The sequence below is a fragment of the Plodia interpunctella genome, chromosome 13, assembly GCF_027563975.2.
Source record: "Plodia interpunctella isolate USDA-ARS_2022_Savannah chromosome 13, ilPloInte3.2, whole genome shotgun sequence".
Classification (NCBI taxonomy): Eukaryota; Metazoa; Arthropoda; class Insecta; order Lepidoptera; family Pyralidae; genus Plodia; species Plodia interpunctella.
The window spans coordinates 8,634,763-8,654,371 of NC_071306.1; the positions used below are offsets into that span (position 1 = coordinate 8,634,763).

Sequence of the window (19,609 nt, forward strand, 5' to 3'; positions counted from 1 at the left end):
ATATGGCGTCAATAGTTCGTTTCGGTTTTTTAGTTTTGGTGTAATTGAAAGTTTTAACTGACAAAGTCGTAAAATAAATATAGAAACATGAATAAAACTATCCGGAGCAGTGGCAGGAAGGTAATTCATAGAGTGTTCTTGCATTGTTTGGCAGAACAAGAACTGGAGTAATTATGCATCCAATTGAAGATGTTTATAGACGAACAGCCGAAATGACAGGTATTTATTTATTGTGACATTATTATTTATCCATAGAATATAGTAATAAAACATTGTTTTAAGGATTTTAAGTACTAAAATCATAAATTATTGTGAAAAATAGATTTCAACTTCAACGCAATTTGGAAGTTATGTTTTGCAAATTTGAAGTTGCACGCATACTAGGACAACGTAAGATTGAACTTTTAAATTTTTTTAATAGTATTCTCACACAATTATATTTATTTTTAGGTGTTAGCATAAATACTGTCCGAAATATAGAAAAATAAGGTGTTAGAAATAAGGGCGTATTTTCTACACCAGGGAAACACCGAAAAGGTCGTCCAAGAAAGGTTTTGGACAATTTTGATTTGTCGGCCATAAGACAAAAAGTCATTTTTTTCTACGTGGTGATAAAACATGTAAAAAAATTCTTTATTATATATATTATATAAAATGTTCATAAAATAATTTAAATTGCCCCAGTGGTGAAGGTGAGAGAGTGTTACAAATAGAACAAGTTCTTTTTGGATGTAAATCATTCAGTTCAATTTAGATAATTTTTAATTTAGATATTGTTATCCCGATTGTCATCATTAATGGCAGTCGTTAAGCCATGTCAGATGCCTTCACGCGGCTTAAAAATCTGACACCAGTGTTGGCCACTTACATACACGAAAAACAACAACATATTGTTATCCATAGTGTTTGAGAATTGCTAGAGGTAGTTTATTATACTATCCAAATCTTATAGTTTATTTGTTATTTTTAGGTGCCTACTCTTCGTAATCTGCTACCTGTTATAAAAGCAGACCTAAATTATGATGGAAGTCGGGAACATCTGCGAAAAGTATTACTTTCACTGGGTTTTAAATATAAGAAATGTCAGTCTGACAGGCCTAATAGAAAAAACTAACATAGCTCTCAAGAGATAAACATATCTCAAAATTATTATGGACAACAGAAATTTGCCAGAGGAACTGAGAAAAAATATTATATATTTAGATGAGAGCTATGTCCATGACTCATATAAACTTAAAAAATGCTGGCAGTCAATGGATGTTGGTGGAGTAAAAGAAAATGTGAGCAAAGGCAAGCGGTACATTATTGTACATGCTGGCAGTGAGAAGGGATTTGTTCCGAATACCTTATTGATTTTCAGCGGAAATAATCAGAATGAAATTGGAATGGTTCATTTCAGAGTGGTAGTCCCACTCTGAAATGATAGTAAAATGCCATAAACCGGCGCCTCTATATGAAATAGATGAGATTTTAGGAGAACATGGTCACACAGTGGTACGACTTCCACCTTACCATTGCGGTTTAAACCCAATTGAATTAATTTGGGGCATCGCGAAGCATAAAATCGCATCAATAATGTGTGCTCAACTGATATAAAGGTAAAGGTTCTTTAATTAGCTTTTATTCAGAATATTATTAATTTATTAAATGTATTGATATTATTATTACTAGCTTTAATTTTGTTTTAAATGTTTTTTGTAGATGGCAGCTCAGCAAGCATTTGAAAGTATCACAGTTGAAAATTGGGCAAATTCATGCAGACATGTGATGGAAATTGAAAAAGAGTATTTCGAGAGAGGCAGAACTTTGCACACCGATATAGAACTATTAGTCATTGAATTCAATGATGACAGCAGCAGTGACGAGACATAAGAATCCTCTTATTCTGATATAGCAGGAACGTCAAACCAAGATCCTGTCTTCTCAGATGTAGAATATCTGGATGTACAATTTTATTCTGATTAAATAAAATCACTGATAATTAACTTAGTTTTTTTAATCCTACTAATATTATAAATGCGAAAGTTTGTAAGGATGTGTGTGTTTGTTACTCTTTTACGCCAAAAACTACCGGACGGAATTGTTATGAAATTTGGGAGGTACACACGGGTAGAATATAAACTGGACTAATATAGGGTACTTTTTATCACGAAATTCCCACGGGAGCGAAGCCCCGGGACGCAGCTAGTATCATATAAAAATCTGTAACACAGGTGAGCGTTGCCATCCCTAAAAAATCTTTTCACACCCTTTTCATGACGTTGATGGCTTATGCTGTTGCCTTTAAAAAAAAAAAATCAATTATTCAAAGTATCAAAACAGTTTTAGTCAGGTTATATGGGGTGGCCATATGAAGAGAGGCAGTGCCCTCATTTTTTCCATACTCATTCTTGCCAAGCTGTCACTTAATAAAAAATCAAAACATTTTAAAGATACTCCGCCATGGTTTGATCCGACCATGAAGCTATAGAAAAAAGGAGTGACTGCCAGTCACTGACTGTTAGACTTGCATCTAACTTAAAAGAAAACGGATTTTTGCCATTGCAATACTAAATAAATGGTGAAGATTGGTTGATAAACTCCCAGTGTTGCCAGCCAACAGGAGACAGTGTCATCATTTTAATTTCTATACTTTCTTGCCAGACGTATGAAGCTTACGTAAATGAAGGTAATACTGGGGCCAGCAATACGATCAAGGAGGTTACTATCGATAATAAAAACTAAATAAGCCTGAACAACTTAATAAATAATAATAAAAACTAACTAAAATGCTTGTTGTTGTTAAGTTGTATATCACCTTTATACCTTTTAGTTTTCAACTGAGGTTTTTAAAAGAACATCACTATGGTCATAATTTGCCTACTGTTTTCTATTGGTTGTTTTTTTTCATTAAACAATTCTATTGTTCAACAAACATTTTCCTACTGTTCTATTGGCTATAAGTGATATGTCAAATGTAAGCATAAATGTGATTGGTTAGTGCCGGCTTTTTCTTCTTTTTCAGTCTCGCGGATAAAAATGGCCGTACTGTTGACTTCGTGGGTTGCTCCATGAAATTCTTGATTTTCTCGTGAAACTTTCGAAATATTGTTCTATAAACTTTTGTAACTCATTACTATTTTGAATATTATTTGACTTTGTATATTTTGTGTGAAGATGTCGGACGGTAATAGTCCCAGTGTGATAAGTTATTTGAGACAGTACAGGTTTCAAAGGAAACCAACCGCCGCAGGTTCTAGCGGTGGTGTGGTTGTCACTAACAATCCTTCGGGTTCCCGTGAGTAAAGTTATTATTTCTGTTCTGGAATGACTCCGCTCTAGATTATGACACGTGTTGTTAACATATAACCACGAGGAGTCATGTCTGTGATCACTGACCGTCAATTTTCAAGGTTCCCTTTTTTGCATCATCAGGAATTTCCATGTATGAACTCTTCATAATGTCAGTTTTATATGAGTGTAACTAAATACAGTTGCAATGTTATTCTATTCTAATAATAATATGCTTGGTTGAGTAAGATTCTTGTGCCTAACCAATGTGCCTCATACTACCAATTATAGAGCAAAGCTGTAAAACCACCATAAACAATTGTTTTCATTAAGTAAAAGACCTTTACTCTATAAATATAAAGAAGTTGTATGAAACTGATAAATGAATTCATATTAAGACTTGTAAGTCTACATCTGAATAGTTAGTGCTTAATATTTATCATCATTTTTCATATACTTTTGGCACAACAGTGGATCAAGCAGTAATTATTCTTAAAATTAAAAAATAGCAATTCTGAAACACAATCAACTAGGTAGGTATAATAATAATCATGTACATTATCACCATCGTTTGGAATCAAATCTTTCCATATTGAAAATATTTCCGTGTTAAAAACAGCCTAACATTCATATCTTTCACTGCTGAGGATGTGAGTAAGGTGATCTCAGGCCTGAAGATGCAATCAGCCCCCGGACCTGATGACTTTCCTTGTTGTATATTAAAGAACTGTTCCAATACAGTTGCCCCTGTTCTTGCTGAGTTGATGAATATGTCATTTGATAATGGATATTTGCCTAAAGATTGGAAACACTTTGGTAACACCTATCTACAAGAAGGGAGACAAAACTCTGCCTAACAACTTTCGTCCCATCAGTATCATTGTTAAAATAATGGAAAAAATTATCAGCAATCATCTGACAAACTTCTTAACTTGTGAATGTATAATATCCTCCAAACAAAATGGTTTTTTCAGAGTGGGAAATCAATTATCACAATCCAAACTTATTATTTATTACTTAGTGGGGTACCTCAAGGTTCGATGTTATCTGCTCATCTGTTTGGAATATATATAACCCACTTAATTGAAATATTACAATCTCAAGCAGCGTTCTTTGCTGATGATGGAAAGTTCTTTGTGGATCCAACAATTGGTGGTGGCCAACTCCAGGAGGATTTGAATCATGTTCAGGAATGGATCATAGACTGGGTGATAACACTAAATATATCCAATGCAGAGTTCTACACCTAGGCAAAAACAACCCAAAAAACTCATACACTATTGATGGAAAGACCCTGGAAGTAGTGCACCACCATTATTCGAAGATCCTTTCAGTACCTAACTATTGAAAGCTTCAAGAAAAATTATTAAACATATATACATCCTTTACTAGAGTATGCCTTCCAGATATGAAGCCCTTACTTCCAGAAAAATCTCTTGGAAAGTGTCCAAAGGAGAGCAACTAAAATTCCTCATGCTCTCCGTCACAAGTCATATGAAGAGAGACTAAGTGCGTCACTACCCTTGAAGAAAGACGCCTTCATGGTGATCTTATTGAAACTCAAGATTTTGAATGGAAACTACAATTTGCATAATTTTAGCTCAATATATAATAGGATCCAGAATGACATTTCCATATCATCAAGGAGACACCAATGCATGATCTCTCACACACTGTCTAAAACCAACACAGCTCACCACTTCCTCAGCAACTGGGTGGTCTATAATTCAGGAGAGTAAGGACACAGGAAGGAAGGTCACAGAGGAAGCTGTTTCTGCACCATCAATAAACTCTTTTAAAAATAAACTTGATAAGTGGATAGAAGTGAACAATCACTGTTGTATAAAATCTGAATCAATATAAAGTTATTAATTGTTATCAGTGATGTGACTTTTTATAGAGAAATATCTAGAAACTTTCAACACTGCTTGATATAGACACATCAGCTGCTGAAGCTGCCTGTCTATTACTCAATAAATAAATATTTTATTTCTATTATGCATGACACTTAAAAACTTTTGTATACTTTAACTAACTTTTTCTTACTTCACTTGGCATCTGTTGCATATTTTTATATTATTTTATAAAAAATCTCTAAATAATAAAATAGCATTATCAGCTGTATTCCGCTGTGTAGAAAAATTATTAATTCTCACATAAAAATATTCATAGAAATGTAATTGAAATGTGGTTCTCATTTTCTTTTCTCATGAAATGTTTTCAAATTCATAAATTAAATAAAAATCATCTCAATTTTCCCTCTTTATAGAAACTATAAGGATGCCAGCACCAACTTCAATAAACCGACCTACTGCGCAAGTTGTCAACCGAAATGGCCCCATAGTATACAAACGAATCAGACTCCCTGATTCTGATTCTGATGATGCTGGCACTCCTCCGAAGAGGCCTACAATACAGGTCCAGAGGCCTACAGTTCAGGGTCAAGCTCCAGCGTCCTCCCATGCCCAGCCGGCTCCACAGGAGCTTACCACTGCTGTCAGGGAGAGAAGGTTCAAGAACATGCTGGAAATGTTCCCGGATTTGTCACCTTTGGTAACTTAATTTGCGATCTTCAACTAATAGTACTTAGTTAATATGCACACCCAAATAAATCAAGCTCAATGTCAAATAATTTGTTAGTTTCATTTTTATTCAGATATATTTATCTACGCTCATCTGAGGTCACAAAATGGCTGATGTAGCCGCACAAAATGCACCTGCACACGCACAAAATGAAGCCTTATCAAAACCTTATCCAATATATATATATATATATATATATATATCGCTTTTTGTAAGCGATGGGCTAGCAACCTATCACTACTTCTGAATAAGCCCTCCATACAGCTAAACAAGGACTTCAAGTTTCATGACACTGTGAAACAATTACCAATTTGTGAATAAATATGGTCAAGTTTGGCAGTTTATCAATTGATAGAGAGATATGGTGTTAAAGAATTAATTATTACAGAAACTGTGATATCAAAATCTTATTCTTCTAGTGGCAAGAAAAATTTTCAGATGAGAAAGAATTTAGTTTTACACTGATAAACAAATCTCACATCTGTGTTGGCCACTAACTCAAAAAACTTACTTGTGAGTGATGCATTATTATGAATTCATAGCTGGACAATTGTATATTGAATTTTCGCGAGTTCCATATGTTAGATACATTTAATTAACACAATGTATTCCAGTTCGTCAAAACTACACTACACAAGCACGGCTGGAGTGAAGAGCGAGCAAGAGACGAGCTCCTGAAACACGACCCTGAAAGCAACGACAAGACCTCAGCTAGATCCTTCTTTGGGCCACGTCCTGGCTTCTCTGGCCAGAACAACGGGGCACCAATGCGGGTGGTCAGTGGGCCTTCAGCGGGGACCGCAATCATTAGGAGGCCATTGAATGGTACTGGAGGCAGAGCCCGGAAAGGAAGCAGTGGTAGTGAAGATGATGATTATGGAGTCAAGAAAGGGAAGGATGATAGGGTTTATGACAGGTAAGATTCAAATTATAACTGAAGTTTGTAAGCACACAAAGGTGATCTTCGGGGCAGGTGGTTTTGTATGATAATTTGTTGCAAACCATTTGCTTTCCTGTTGTACAATGCAGCTTTCAATAGTTTTGTATAAATGATGATACCGAGTTCCAATAACATATCCATATACTTATGTTGCATAATGGTACAGTAAACTATTGCATCTTGTAACTCATCTCCTATTGTGAGTTGCTCCTATGCACTGGTCCGCACCCTGTGATGTATCAGAATCGAATGAGACCTGCCTCTAGTTACAAATCTTATCTCACTGGTAGTGAAAAGGATATATTACTATACCCATAAAAATATATTCCATCTATACCCATAAAAATATTTCCAGTGAGGATTCAGACAATGAAATCAATGACGATCTCATCGGAGACAAGAAGAAAGTATTTGAATTCCTCAACACAAGCAACATGAACGAGCTGTCTCTACTCAGCGGCTGCTCGCAAAAGAAAGCTGAAGCTATTATATCTTTGAGGCCATTCAAGGGATGGCTTGACATGGTAAGATAAATTTCTTTCTTCAAATAAATAATTATATAGGGACAAATCATCAATCCGATTGAGTTAGCCCCAAAATAAGTTTGAAACTTGTGTCATGCAATACTAACTCATTGATACTATATACTGTAAATATATAGATAAACCCAGGTCAGTCTGAAAAAGATCATTTTCCATGTTGACCTGACCGGCATGATGACCATTTAGGTCCATAGAGTTTGTCATATGACATAAGAAACGAATTCAGATTTTGGCCTGATGTGGCAAATAGATTAGTTCGTTGAATATATCATTCTATATGTTATAATTGTTGACTTGACAAGTAAACAATGTCTATTCAATGATCAACATTATTAGTCTTCAATTTTCAATGCCACAGGTAGAGAAATTCAATAGCAACAAGAGTCTAAGCACAGAGCTGCTCAATTCCACCCAGGAGTTGCTCTCAACCAGGAACAACATCCAGCGGCTGATGAAGAAGTGTGTGGGTTTGGCTCAGCAGCTGGAGGCCGCCGTGGCTGCTGGTGCCGGGAGGCTGAAGCAGCCAGCCATTCTTGATCCTAGGTGAGTATTTGTTCTTCTTCGCACCCAAAGGAATTTTTGGATGGAAAAAACATTGTCATATTTCATTTAATTTAAACATTAAATTAAATAAATCAGTCACCTAAGCCTTTTTCTTCAGTCTGTCTGCAACTAACTTGCATAACACAAACATTAGTTTTGTTAATTACATTATTAAGTAGAATTAAGAATATTGGTACTGAAAACCACTGTTATGGAAGAGCGTGGCCTTCTGACACAGGTGTAATTCACTTAATAGAAGGTCCTACCTTTTCGCTAAAGCAAATAAATATTTTTTAATTTTCAACTGTATAAAAATCCGCTCTGTACCTTTTTACTGCAATTACTTTTCATTTGACGCGATAGGTAGTCGTAATAGTGTTAGATGCCTTTAAGCGACTAACAAAATCTGACATGAGTACCTTTTTAGTTGGCGGCGATTTACTAATAATACTCGTCAACTCGGCCGCGTTTCTTGTGCGAAATTATCAAAAAAATAAAACTTTGATGTCCCGAAACTTTTTGTTTTTAGATTTCATTCTTTCGCATATATTTTTATATTAATATAGGATATATAATACAGGAAACTTATGCCATTGTTATATTGACACATTAATTTATTTTCAGCTTAACCCTAGCCCCATATCAGCTAGTGGGACTGAACTGGCTGGCAGTTCTCCACAAGCAGGCAGTATCTGGTATATTAGCAGACGAGATGGGCCTAGGCAAGACAGTGCAGGTGATAGCATTCCTGGCTCACCTGAAGGAGACTCAGCAAGCGAGGGGAACACACCTCATTGTGGTTCCTGCTTCTACACTCGGTGAGATATAGACGCTATTTTTATATTGCTTTATTTATGTTCTAGAATACAATGTGTTTGGAATTAATGTGACATACCACGAGAAAATTTAACTTATGTAGGGAAGTTGTTAAAGACGTTTCGCTTGGTCAAGACTAGCTGCGCTCCGGGGCTTCACTCCCGTGAGAATTATTAGAAACACATGGTACTTTTTGTACCATATGTGTACTAAATTTCATAACAATCTGTCCAGTAGAATTTGCGTGAAACAGTAACCAAACATACACATACATAGGATGCGCAAGCAACATCGTAAACAACTACCCTCCATAAGGTACTTCTTCTCAAAGAACGGCACAGATAATGTTAACACATTTAATAGAAATCATCTCACTCCAGCTAAATATCTATAGCGTATTTTGAGATCTTTAGTTACTAGGACGTTTTTATTAATAAACCAGATGTTTAATCGAAGTCCCGGCTTCGCTCCCGTGGGAATTTTAGGATAAAATATAGCCTATAGCATTATTGGACAATGTTTCTTTCTAATGGTGAAAGATTTTTTTGAAATCGGTTCGGTAGTTTCGGAGATTACCCGCCTCAAACATACATATGTCACAAACTCGCAAACGCTTACCTCTTTATAATAATATTATAGATAGATTAAATTCTTTTCGATCGGATAGGATTCTTTCTTCTCGAGGATAATGTTTATTTATTTATTATTAAAGACAATCATAACATCCTAACAGTAACCCAAGTCGATGCTAATTATAAACTATTAACCCTTAACTACGAATGGTTTCTGTTCTTTTTAATTTACATAAATAATGTTTGCAGACAATTGGAGCGGCGAACTAGCGCGATGGTGTCCGTCGCTACGCGTCAGCAAATACTACGGCCATCCGGAGGAACGAAGGCAGCTGCGGATAGAATATGCTAAACACCTAAGCAACTATGACGTCGTGCTTACTACGTGAGTCCTAACTTATGAATATTATAAATGCGAATATAGGTTTGTTTGTCACCTTTTCACACTCTATCTACTCAACTAATCTTCTTGAAATATTGCATACGTAATGTTTGAACTATGGAGAAGGTACCTTTCATCCCGGAAAATTAATAAATAAAATATAGTATCGTTGAGTTAGTATCCCATAACACAAGTCTAGAACTTACTTTGGGGCTAGCTCAATCTGTGTAATTTGTCCTAATATATTTATTTATTTAATTAACGCGGCGGAAAGCTAGTTAGTCAATAAAACAGTCAGTCAGTCAAACATAGGCTTTAGTATGAATTTTTAACGCAGATTTCTTTGGCAATGCTGTTGTTCCTTATTACCTGTCAAGGTTTTTCTTATCCCTTAGTCGCCTCGTACGACATCCAAATAGTAACAGAAATGCCAGAACATAGTTGCAATCCATTCAATTAAACAATGGGCAAGCACAATTACCAAATGCACTTTCTATCACCCAACAAAACATTATTCTAATGCTTAATTTTCCTTCAATGTCTTCTTGACATTTACTCGCGCGCATGCGCGCCCTTTTTGCCTCGCGCCGCTATTACTCAACTGAACTTTAACTCAATTTCAATATATCTACATAATATATAAACTTGGATATAATACAGAATGAAATAATAAATCTAATTAACAAGATCAATAGAAATCTTTAATGACAATTCCACTCCAATCACAGCACATGTGATGTATTGTATTTTTTCGATTTTCCCGTCGAACACTATATAACATGTTTTCAGTTACACAATGGTTAGCAGTTGTCCAGAAGAACGCAAGATGTTCCGCATAACGCCGATGCACTATGTGATATACGACGAAGCGCACATGCTCAAAAACATGTCCACACAACGATACGATAATCTACTTAAAATTAAGGTAAAAATCCTTATATTATAAATGCGTAAGTAAGTTTGTTACCTCTTCACGCTCTATCTACTCAAACTATCTTCGAATTTTGCGTACATGTAGTTTGAAGTATAGTGAAAGGACATAGGGGTACCTTTCATCCCGGAATCATAACTGTTCCCGTGAAAAATTTACGCGGGCGAAGCCGCGGGTTACAGCTAGCACACTGTATAGTTATAACAAAAGTATTGCTTTCACTTATTGATACGTCAACATTGGTCAAAGGACCCTCAGTTTATTTTAGCTTGTTTATTACTTATTTTGAGAATATAATTATATTATGTATGGTTTGTTCAGTATCTGATAAAGCATGCCTATAAGGAATGGGTCAGGTATATGTGGAATAGGAAAATCAATCACAGTTCAGGTTTCCGATGATTAATGACTTGTATTTGATACACTCATCATCTCATTCCAAGCAAATTTATACATTTTACAATCGGCGCTTGCTTGTCATCAACCCTCTTTGGGAATGCTTTTGTTAATTATCAGCTGACAAGATATGGAGTGGTCTTATTCTAGGGCGGAAACACACGCCACCATTTCCTTCTGTGTTTGATTTATACGAATGTAATTGTTACAAGCTTTTATTTAGTTCCTGTCCCGTTGTCTGTCTGTAATATGATCTTGCAAGTTAGATGTCTCCTACTTCCAGTTGACCTGTAGAGTTGATATTTCCCACGTCGCTTCAGTTTCCATGACAATGCATTATAAGCATGACCTTATAGTGCAGCCCGGATTGGCTCCAAACGAGGCAACACCTCAACCGTTACAGCACAGACGGACATGGGTTTTTTGTCAGGCATTAAATGCCACAAGATCTCTGACGACAATAAAAGCTTGTGGCGAAAATGACATTTTTGTAAAAACTTGTTTTAGTCTAAGCATCGGCTGCTACTCACGGGCACTCCGCTACAGAATAACCTTCTGGAACTAATGTCGTTGCTGTGTTTCGTGATGCCTCATATGTTCTCCGGGAAGACTGACGATCTCAAGAGTTTGTTCCAGAAGAACGCTGTAAGTTTTACTTGCAAGTACATTTTGATAAATTCTGCCCTAAATGGTGTCATGATATTAGGTGAAGACATGTCCTAAGCAATCACTATATGTATTTACATATATATCTACATATAAGGCAAAGATAGTCTGTCACATTGATGGCTTCTGAGAAAATAAAATTTGATGCATATCAAAAAAAATTGTTGCTATAAGTTATTTTATGTGTGACAAGATTCGTGTTCCACCTACGCCCACACGTAACTGTAAATCACAGCCCAACTTAATGATGTTCCACCGTGTTCACTAAATATTAATAACTAATTGTTATAATGCTTAGACATATTTAGTAATTGGCCGCGCGCTTAAGCCAGTAACTTGTAGAATTTAATCGAGAGAGTGTTCTTAGCTATGTTTGGTAAAATTGCGTTCAGCCGTATGGAAATCGACAGCTCTTTTCTAGCAGATGAGGTGATCTCAGTAATTTCAGAGGGGATTTCTTAAAATTTTTGATTTAAGTTTTATTATATACTCTATTTTCAGAAATCAAAAACAACCAATCAAAAGAAGGCAGACAACAAAGAGGACGATGAACCGGCCTTCGAAAAGACACAAATCTTGCAAGCGAAGAGGATAATGAAACCGTTTGTACTCAGACGACTAAAGAGAGACGTATTACAAGATCTGCCCAAGAAGACCAACCACACTGAGCTGTGTCCGATGTCTGAAAGGCAACAGCAACTGTATAAAGATCTAATCGCTGGTTTCTCAGCGAACGATGGATTGGTGAGTGTATTTGTCATCTATATTAGTTCTCAGGGATGTTACAAAATCTGCCCAAGAATTACACAAACTGATTGTGAGCGTGTGAGGACACGTTTGACACTCAATTATTGCACAGGTAAAATACTAGACATATCCTAACAATATTATAAATGTGAATGTAAGTTTGTTTGTTACCTCTTCACGCTCTATATACTCAATCGATCTTTTTTAAGTTTTGCATACATGTAGTTTGAATGATGGAGAAGGAAATAGGATACTTTTCATCCCGGAAAAATAAATGTCCCCATGGTAAGTTAACGTGGGCGAAGCCGCGGTTAAAAAGATAGTAGACATTAAAGCTACGTCAATCAATACATTAAAAACACGCATTAAACCTGTTGCGTAGTTTTAAAGATCTAAGCATACATAGGGACAGACAGCGGGAAGCGACTTTGTTTTATACTATGTATTGACGACCTCGGTGGCGCAGTGGTAAAGTGCTTGCCTCTGAACCCAGAGGTCCTGGGTTCGATCCCCGGTCGGGTCATGATGGAAAATGATCTTTTTCTGATTGGCCCGGGTCTTGGATGTTATATATGTATTTGTTATAAAATATAGTATCGTTGAGTTAGTATCCCATAACACAAGTCTCGAACTTACTTTGGGGCAAGCTCAATGAGTGTGATTTGTCCTAATATATTTATTTATTTAATGATTGTAATAATATAATGTTTCAGGTTCATGCGACGACGGAACAAAGTGGTATGTCGATGATGATGGATATGAGAAAGCTGGCCAACCATCCTGTTCTGCTTAGATATTACTACCAAGAGAAACAGGTAACAACATTATTTTTTATTTTTCTAAATAGTTATAAAAAAAACCATAAATAAACGGGTCAACGGGTCTATGAATTTTCGTGATTCGTAGTTTTTTTTTCATATAAAAAAAATTACAATCTACTTTGCGATTCTAAGCGGAATCGAACATAGAGTTCACGTTTATAGAAACGACATTGAAACTAATACTCACTACTATTAGTCTCTATGTACATTATTCGCCTTTGGAAGGTTATGCGTTAGATACCAGTAACCCTGTATATGTAACCACATGTCTGCAGGTGCGCAAAATAGCGGCCCTGCTTGCCCGGGACCCGACGTACAAGGAGAAGAACGAACAGTATGCGTACGAAGACCTCATGTGCCTTTCCGATTTCCAGATACACCAGCTCACGCTTAACCATAATGTAAGTGCTTATAATATATCTCCCGGTTGAAATATCTCTCCCCAGAATAATCCAGTATCATTTACATCTTACGCTCATTATCGTGAGGCCTTCATAATTCGTTTCGAAGAAATATCTGATACCATAAAGATCACTTTTCCCATAGGATTTTATCAGAAAATCGAATAGTCAATGGCGCTTTATAAAATACTGCGCAACTGAGCAATAAATTAAAAAAAAATGTATTTTTTAAAATAATTATTACGAAGGGTAACGCTGCGAGGTGTAGCACAGTGGGGTGTAAAACAAACGCCTTTGCCGCGTCGTTAAACTCAAAAACTTTTGCACGGAAGGTTTAGTTTTATGATTTATTAAATTTTTACCCAAACGAAGCCACCGTAGTACCAACACTTACCTCTTTAAAATAATAGTATAGATTTTCAAACGCTACAAACTATTTGCGTTTCGAAACAGATAGTGCTGGGAAGAAATGTCTGCTACTTATAATGTTAAGTACTTCTTATGTTAAGTATATTGTTATGTTAAGAAACTTGAAATACACATAATTGGGATTATAATTTAGAACAATATATCGGGCGCACACTGTCGCCGAACTCAGACAGCTGGCAAATAAAGTAACCGCCACATTGTATCGGGCACCGCATTGTACAGTGCATCAGGTCGTTCGGTCTGCCGGAGCCGCTGATCCTGGAGTCGGGCAAGCTGCGCAAGCTGGACGCGATGCTGCCGTCGCTGAAGGCGCGCGGACACCGCGTGCTGCTGTTCAGTCAGTTCGTCATGATGCTGGACGTGCTGGAGCCCTATCTGCGCGCGCGCGGACACCGCTATCTGCGTCTGGACGGCAGCACGGCTGTTAACGACAGGTGCGCGCTCTCTCTCTCTCACACTCTCTCTCTCTCACACACTCTCTCTCTCTCACACACACTCTCACTCTCGCTCTCTCTAAAATTCAATTCACAATTAATATCTAATAATATTCATAATCAGATCAGTAATTCATAATTCAACAAACAAATTTCGCGCAACAAATTTCACCTCAGCCTTTTCTTCACATAGATAGCAACCTTTTCTCTCACACATATGGCCGTTTTCACAATTTTTTCTTCAAATTCGGAGTCCAGAGTCCACTTCCCTACTTTTCCTCTAGCACGCTTTAGCCTCCTCATTTGTCTAACTATTGTCCCACATATCATCCTTGACGACATCAAGCCAACACATTTAGGTTTGCCTGGACGAGGGAGTATATCAAAACATTTGTTCCCTATGTAAAGTGCCGGTTTAAGCAAGACGTGGTATGGTACATATTTATTCCGGTCGCACACTCGACCATCTACCATCGAACTAAGTGCAAACCTGTATCTGTATCAATTATTAGAAAAATAAGTTCAAAATTGTTATTTTCAGACAAGATTTAATAGACCAGTACAACTCAGAAGACATCTTCGTATTCCTGCTGTCGACCCGGGCCGGGGGGCTGGGCATCAACCTCACCGCAGCGGACACTGTCATCATCCACGACATAGACTTCAACCCATACAATGATAAGCAAGCGGAAGATAGGTTTGTATTCTAGTTATTTATCGACTTAAAAAATCCTTATACTCGACCTCGACCGACGACCTCGGTGACACAGTGGTAAAGTGCTTGCCTCTTGGTCCCGGCTTCGATCCCCGGTCGCGTCATGATGGAAAATGATATTTTTCTGGTTGGCCCGGGTTTCGGATGTCTATCTATATATGTATTTGTTATAAAATATAGTATCGTTGAGTTAGTATCCCATAACACAAGTCTCGAACTTACTTTGGGGTTAGCTCAATCTGTGTGATTCGTCCTATATTTATTTTGTAAATCCTGTTAGGATTTTACTGTTTAACTCCAAAGACTGCTGAATAAATGTATTTTGGTTTTATATTATTTGGAATACTCTCGAAGCCCCAGGGCGCAACTAGTAATGTTATAAAGGCGAAATTTTGTATGTTCGCTCAAATCCATATAAATAAATAAATAATCGTCATATGTCACCGCTAATATATTGTTAACCCTACCAAATGTAAGATATTTGTTTAGTTTTTCTAATTCAAATACATAAATAATGGTCAGATGTCACCGCATGGGGCAGACGCGGCCGGTGAGCATCCACCGGCTGCTGAGCGCGGGCACCATCGAGGAGGGGATCTACCAGGTCGCGCAGGAGAAGCTCAGTCTCGAGCGCCACGTCACCGGCCAGGACGGTATGATGCCTTTAGGTTACTGATGGATGGCTAGAGTCTAATACTATTATAAAAAGTTGAGCTAAAATATTTTTGTCTCTTTCTGTCAATTTCAAGTATTTCAAAGTGCGATAGTGACAAAACTTTTTTTGTTTCTTGGGCTCCGACGCTCAGCGACTGCGTAAACAACCGAGAAAAAGCTCAAATAAGAGAAAGTTATATTTATTTGTTGATTATGTTTAATTTTTTTTTTTCGTTTACAGAGAACGAATCCACGGAACAGAAGAACGTAGTGCGATTGCTGTCAGCTGCCTTAGGCCTCACATCACCAAACAAATGATTCACAGCCCCCACTGAGACCATCACCATTCAATAGTGATGGCGTCTACACACGACACGTGACACTGTACGCGAATTTGTGTGTGATGTGAATATAGTGCTATGTGCGTTCATATGAAATGTGCTTAACAAACTATACAATTTGTGTTGTGATTATGTGGTTGAAGGGAGGGGCATAACCGGACATTAACTACCCGAAACCGAACAGCCTGTAGAAGATTGAAGGAGGCCTAAATCAAATTGGTTCAAGATGGCTTGAGATGATATTGGTTATGTGAATGACTCATGCAAAATGTGCTGTGTTTCTTTGAATATCTTGACGTGTATGAAACTGTTCAGAGAAATCATTGCCGTAACTACTCCATGTACAGAGCTGAAATTTGGTAAATAGATTCCTTGGGATATGTATAGGAGCATCAAGAGAGGATTTCCTGAAACTCCCACGGGAACGGGAAGAAAACGGGTGAACAATATCGCGAACAAAAACATTTCGTCACATACTTTCTCCCGTCAAATAAACATACCAGTTTTGTAAAAAAAAACTTCCTAATTCTGCGTAATGTTAGATGTTATTGGCTGATGAAGAAAATTGATGTGTCTAATTTGATGTAAAAAATCATTAAGTTATAATGATGTTCAGACTCAAATAACATGTTGATGATAGAACGAAATAATACTAACAAGAATATAGGATATTCTATATTTTATTTTTATTAGAACAATACAACAAAACTGAAAACATAGAAAGCAGAATTTTCCCAATATATGATAATATACAAACAAGAAAAAGTATGTGAAAATTAATTCTCATGTAAAAAATTGTCCCAATACAGTTAAGTAGTTAATAATGTGAAAGAACAATGTATTTCATGTAAATACTAGTGTGAATTGAAATCGAAAGGTTTGTGTGTTGACCATGCACTGTGATTGGTAGATAATGTGAGAATACTTATGGATTTATATTCATAAATAGAGTTTAGATGTTGGATATGTAAATTGTAAATTAAATGCCCATTACTTGTCTGTTTACACTCCTAATCTGAGATTACTTTGATGCGTCTGTGTTACGACTTTAAGAAAAAAAAAACGGACTATTTAATACTTTAGACACATGCCTATAGACATCCATATGTGTGTTCTACATGTTTCATTATATAAAATACCTGAAGCAGTATTCAGCAAATTGATTTAGCGGGATTAATTTATTTACAACAAATGAATAACTACCTAATTTATCTATTAATAAAAATACATCAAACAGCACTTAAAGTCGCTATTAGATCGATGTTTGCATTCGGTTTTAGATGACTGTATGATGCACTACTCTGCACCATTGTTAACTTGTAAAGTTAATAGTTAAACTTTGATCTTTTATTTTATTTTTTTTAATTTCTTTAATATCAATGTGCAATATGCATCCACAGGGATTACTATACAATACTTCTATTTCATATATTAGAGTCTGGCCCCATTGTTACGTAACGCTACGTTGTTTAGACGTCCGTCGACGGACAACGTAGAAATTTAGTTTCAATGTACGCCGATGCACGTCAATGTTATAACCTATGAAAAAAACTGAGCGCAACGAGCTACGTCGACGCAACAGTCGGGCTCTTGGTTGTGTAGTAAACCAGCGGCTCGCTCGGGTAAAAACATAATAAATTATACCCCTAAACCTTCCTCAGGAATCGTACTATCTATTGGTGAAAATCGCATTAAAATCCGTGCAGTGCGTTTTTGAGTTTATCGCGAACAGACTAACGCTGTAGAGGACTTTGTTATATGTAAGGATGTAAAAATTTAACTTCAATATTGCAGATTGGTTGAATAAATCATTGTATTTACATTCTGCTATGTTTACATTATACTACATATCCCTTTGAGCCAGGAGGTAATAGACAATTGAACAACAATAGGATCACAGTCCGGTCAGGCCGCGCGGGTACTGGGCCATGGCCATCTCTAAATAGGTATTAAAATGTGCATAACTTGTAAATAACTGATATATTAATTTGGATTTCACCCACAAAAACTGTGAAGTCAAGCCAGAATAATCCATTTCAACTTTTGAACCTTAAAACATGGGTATAAGGTTCCAAATAGTACTGTATTTTTTCCAATATATGCATTATTTATAGAGTTATGTGTGAAACACCAGTACCCCCCAGGACTAGATAACTAGCACCATAAACACCGTTTTTTTTATAATTCGTTAGATTTTCATATAATAATACAAATTCTACGCTGTCGTAACTCCGCCGAAGAGGCGGCGCTCGCGCATTGGCCCAAAGATAGACTTATAAATATTACGAAAGGACAATAAAAAATATAATTTATATAAAATTTATTGAGTTATGTCTCTCAATCTCAATATTTAAAACTCGATAAAATGCTATTGTTTATGGTGCCAGCTATGTAGCCATCGACTGATTGATTCGCTGGCGTGGTTTTTGTGTTTTCAAGTAACCTATTTGACATCATATTTTGATTAGTATGATTTTATTTAAATATACACCTAGGAAAAAAAAACATTACACATTTTCGTATAATGGTAAATTTATGATAATTTACATTACGTAAGCTTAATTTTAATTAGCTTTATTATACGAAAGCAGTAATAGCAAAAACATTTTTTGCTCCAAAATACATGGGTGATTGTTTCATTTTAAATTATTGTGAATAGTGTTCTTTTGATGCTAAAAATTAATTGTAAAAGTATACGTGTATTGTACTTGAATATTACTTAAAATAGCGTGTAAGATAAGTATTTTTTATTTATTATTGAGTAATTTCGGGGATGTTATATGAATATAATATAATGCCTGTAACACTTGTATGTAATTCTATACATTTTCTGAACCAAACATGTTACTTAAAATTTTCGGTTAAAATGTCTTGATTGTTAAAAATATATAAAGTTACGATTACGCTGCTGTGTCAATACGGTTATACCGCCAAAGTTTCAAACTTAGTTTATATTCATTGTATGTTCCGTTTTTTTTAGTTAATTTATTTGATGTAAACTAGTTAATTTTATAGAATAGACACATTCCGAACACTTGCATCGTTTTATTCGTGTTTAACTTTCGTTTTTACTAACATTTTGCTTTAGGAAATTTAAAGTTGTTCTTGAAAATGGTCCTTCGGCCGGATACATGTAATGGTGATGTTTGGTGATCGACCACGGCTGACAAGAAATTATGGAAGTAACTCATTTTACAATATTAGACCATTCGGCCGTAAACTATAATATTTTCTAACAAAATCCTTTATCCAGTGTTTAATTTGTATAAATAAAAAAAACGTGAGGGCGGCGTAAGTTTGCGGGTTTGCAGCCAGTGGGCGAAGTGCGGGTTAGAATATCTTCACACCATCGAATCGATTCGAAACGAAACACAGCGAACCAATCACATTACGCCATTGTGATGCAACGACAACCACACGGCCATG

The 19,609-nt window shown here is 36.2% G+C and overlaps 1 protein-coding gene and 1 long non-coding RNA gene across 4 annotated transcripts; both read left to right on the plus strand.

The window, feature by feature from the left end:
* Window positions 1–3: 3 nt before the first annotated feature.
* LOC128674759 (uncharacterized) lies at window positions 4–1,908 on the plus strand. Of its 3 annotated transcripts, none has more exons than XR_008405197.1 (4): window positions 4–219; window positions 451–692; window positions 971–1,598; window positions 1,702–1,908. It is a non-coding gene; the product is annotated as an uncharacterized LOC128674759 (long non-coding RNA). The 3 variants fall into 3 exon arrangements; XR_008405199.1 differs by having other exon boundaries at window positions 1,709–1,908; XR_008405198.1 differs by having other exon boundaries at window positions 451–620.
* Window positions 1,909–3,019: 1,111 nt separating this feature from the next.
* Window positions 3,020–19,217, plus strand: Etl1. The gene is made up of 16 exons (XM_053753703.2): window positions 3,020–3,277; window positions 5,540–5,823; window positions 6,468–6,769; window positions 7,149–7,317; window positions 7,694–7,878; window positions 8,503–8,696; window positions 9,516–9,651; window positions 10,438–10,573; window positions 11,483–11,620; window positions 12,143–12,385; window positions 13,102–13,203; window positions 13,485–13,610; window positions 14,262–14,473; window positions 15,015–15,170; window positions 15,711–15,841; window positions 16,084–19,217. Exons 1-16 carry the CDS (start codon window positions 3,157–3,159, stop codon window positions 16,158–16,160), a joined length of 2,712 nt encoding a protein of 903 aa, XP_053609678.1. The 5' UTR covers window positions 3,020–3,156; the 3' UTR covers window positions 16,161–19,217.
* The last annotated feature ends 392 nt before the right edge of the window (window positions 19,218–19,609 follow it).

Excerpts from the sequence above, each read along its gene's own strand:
- Etl1 (XM_053753703.2), top strand. The coding sequence starts at position 3,157 with ATGTCGGACGGTAATAGTCCCAGTGTGATAAGTTATTTGAGACAGTAC. Across the intron at positions 8,697-9,515 it reads GGTTCCTGCTTCTACACTCG|ACAATTGGAGCGGCGAACTA; the intron begins GTGAGATATAGA and ends TAATGTTTGCAG. Across the intron at positions 9,652-10,437 it reads TATGACGTCGTGCTTACTAC|TTACACAATGGTTAGCAGTT; the intron begins GTGAGTCCTAAC and ends ACATGTTTTCAG.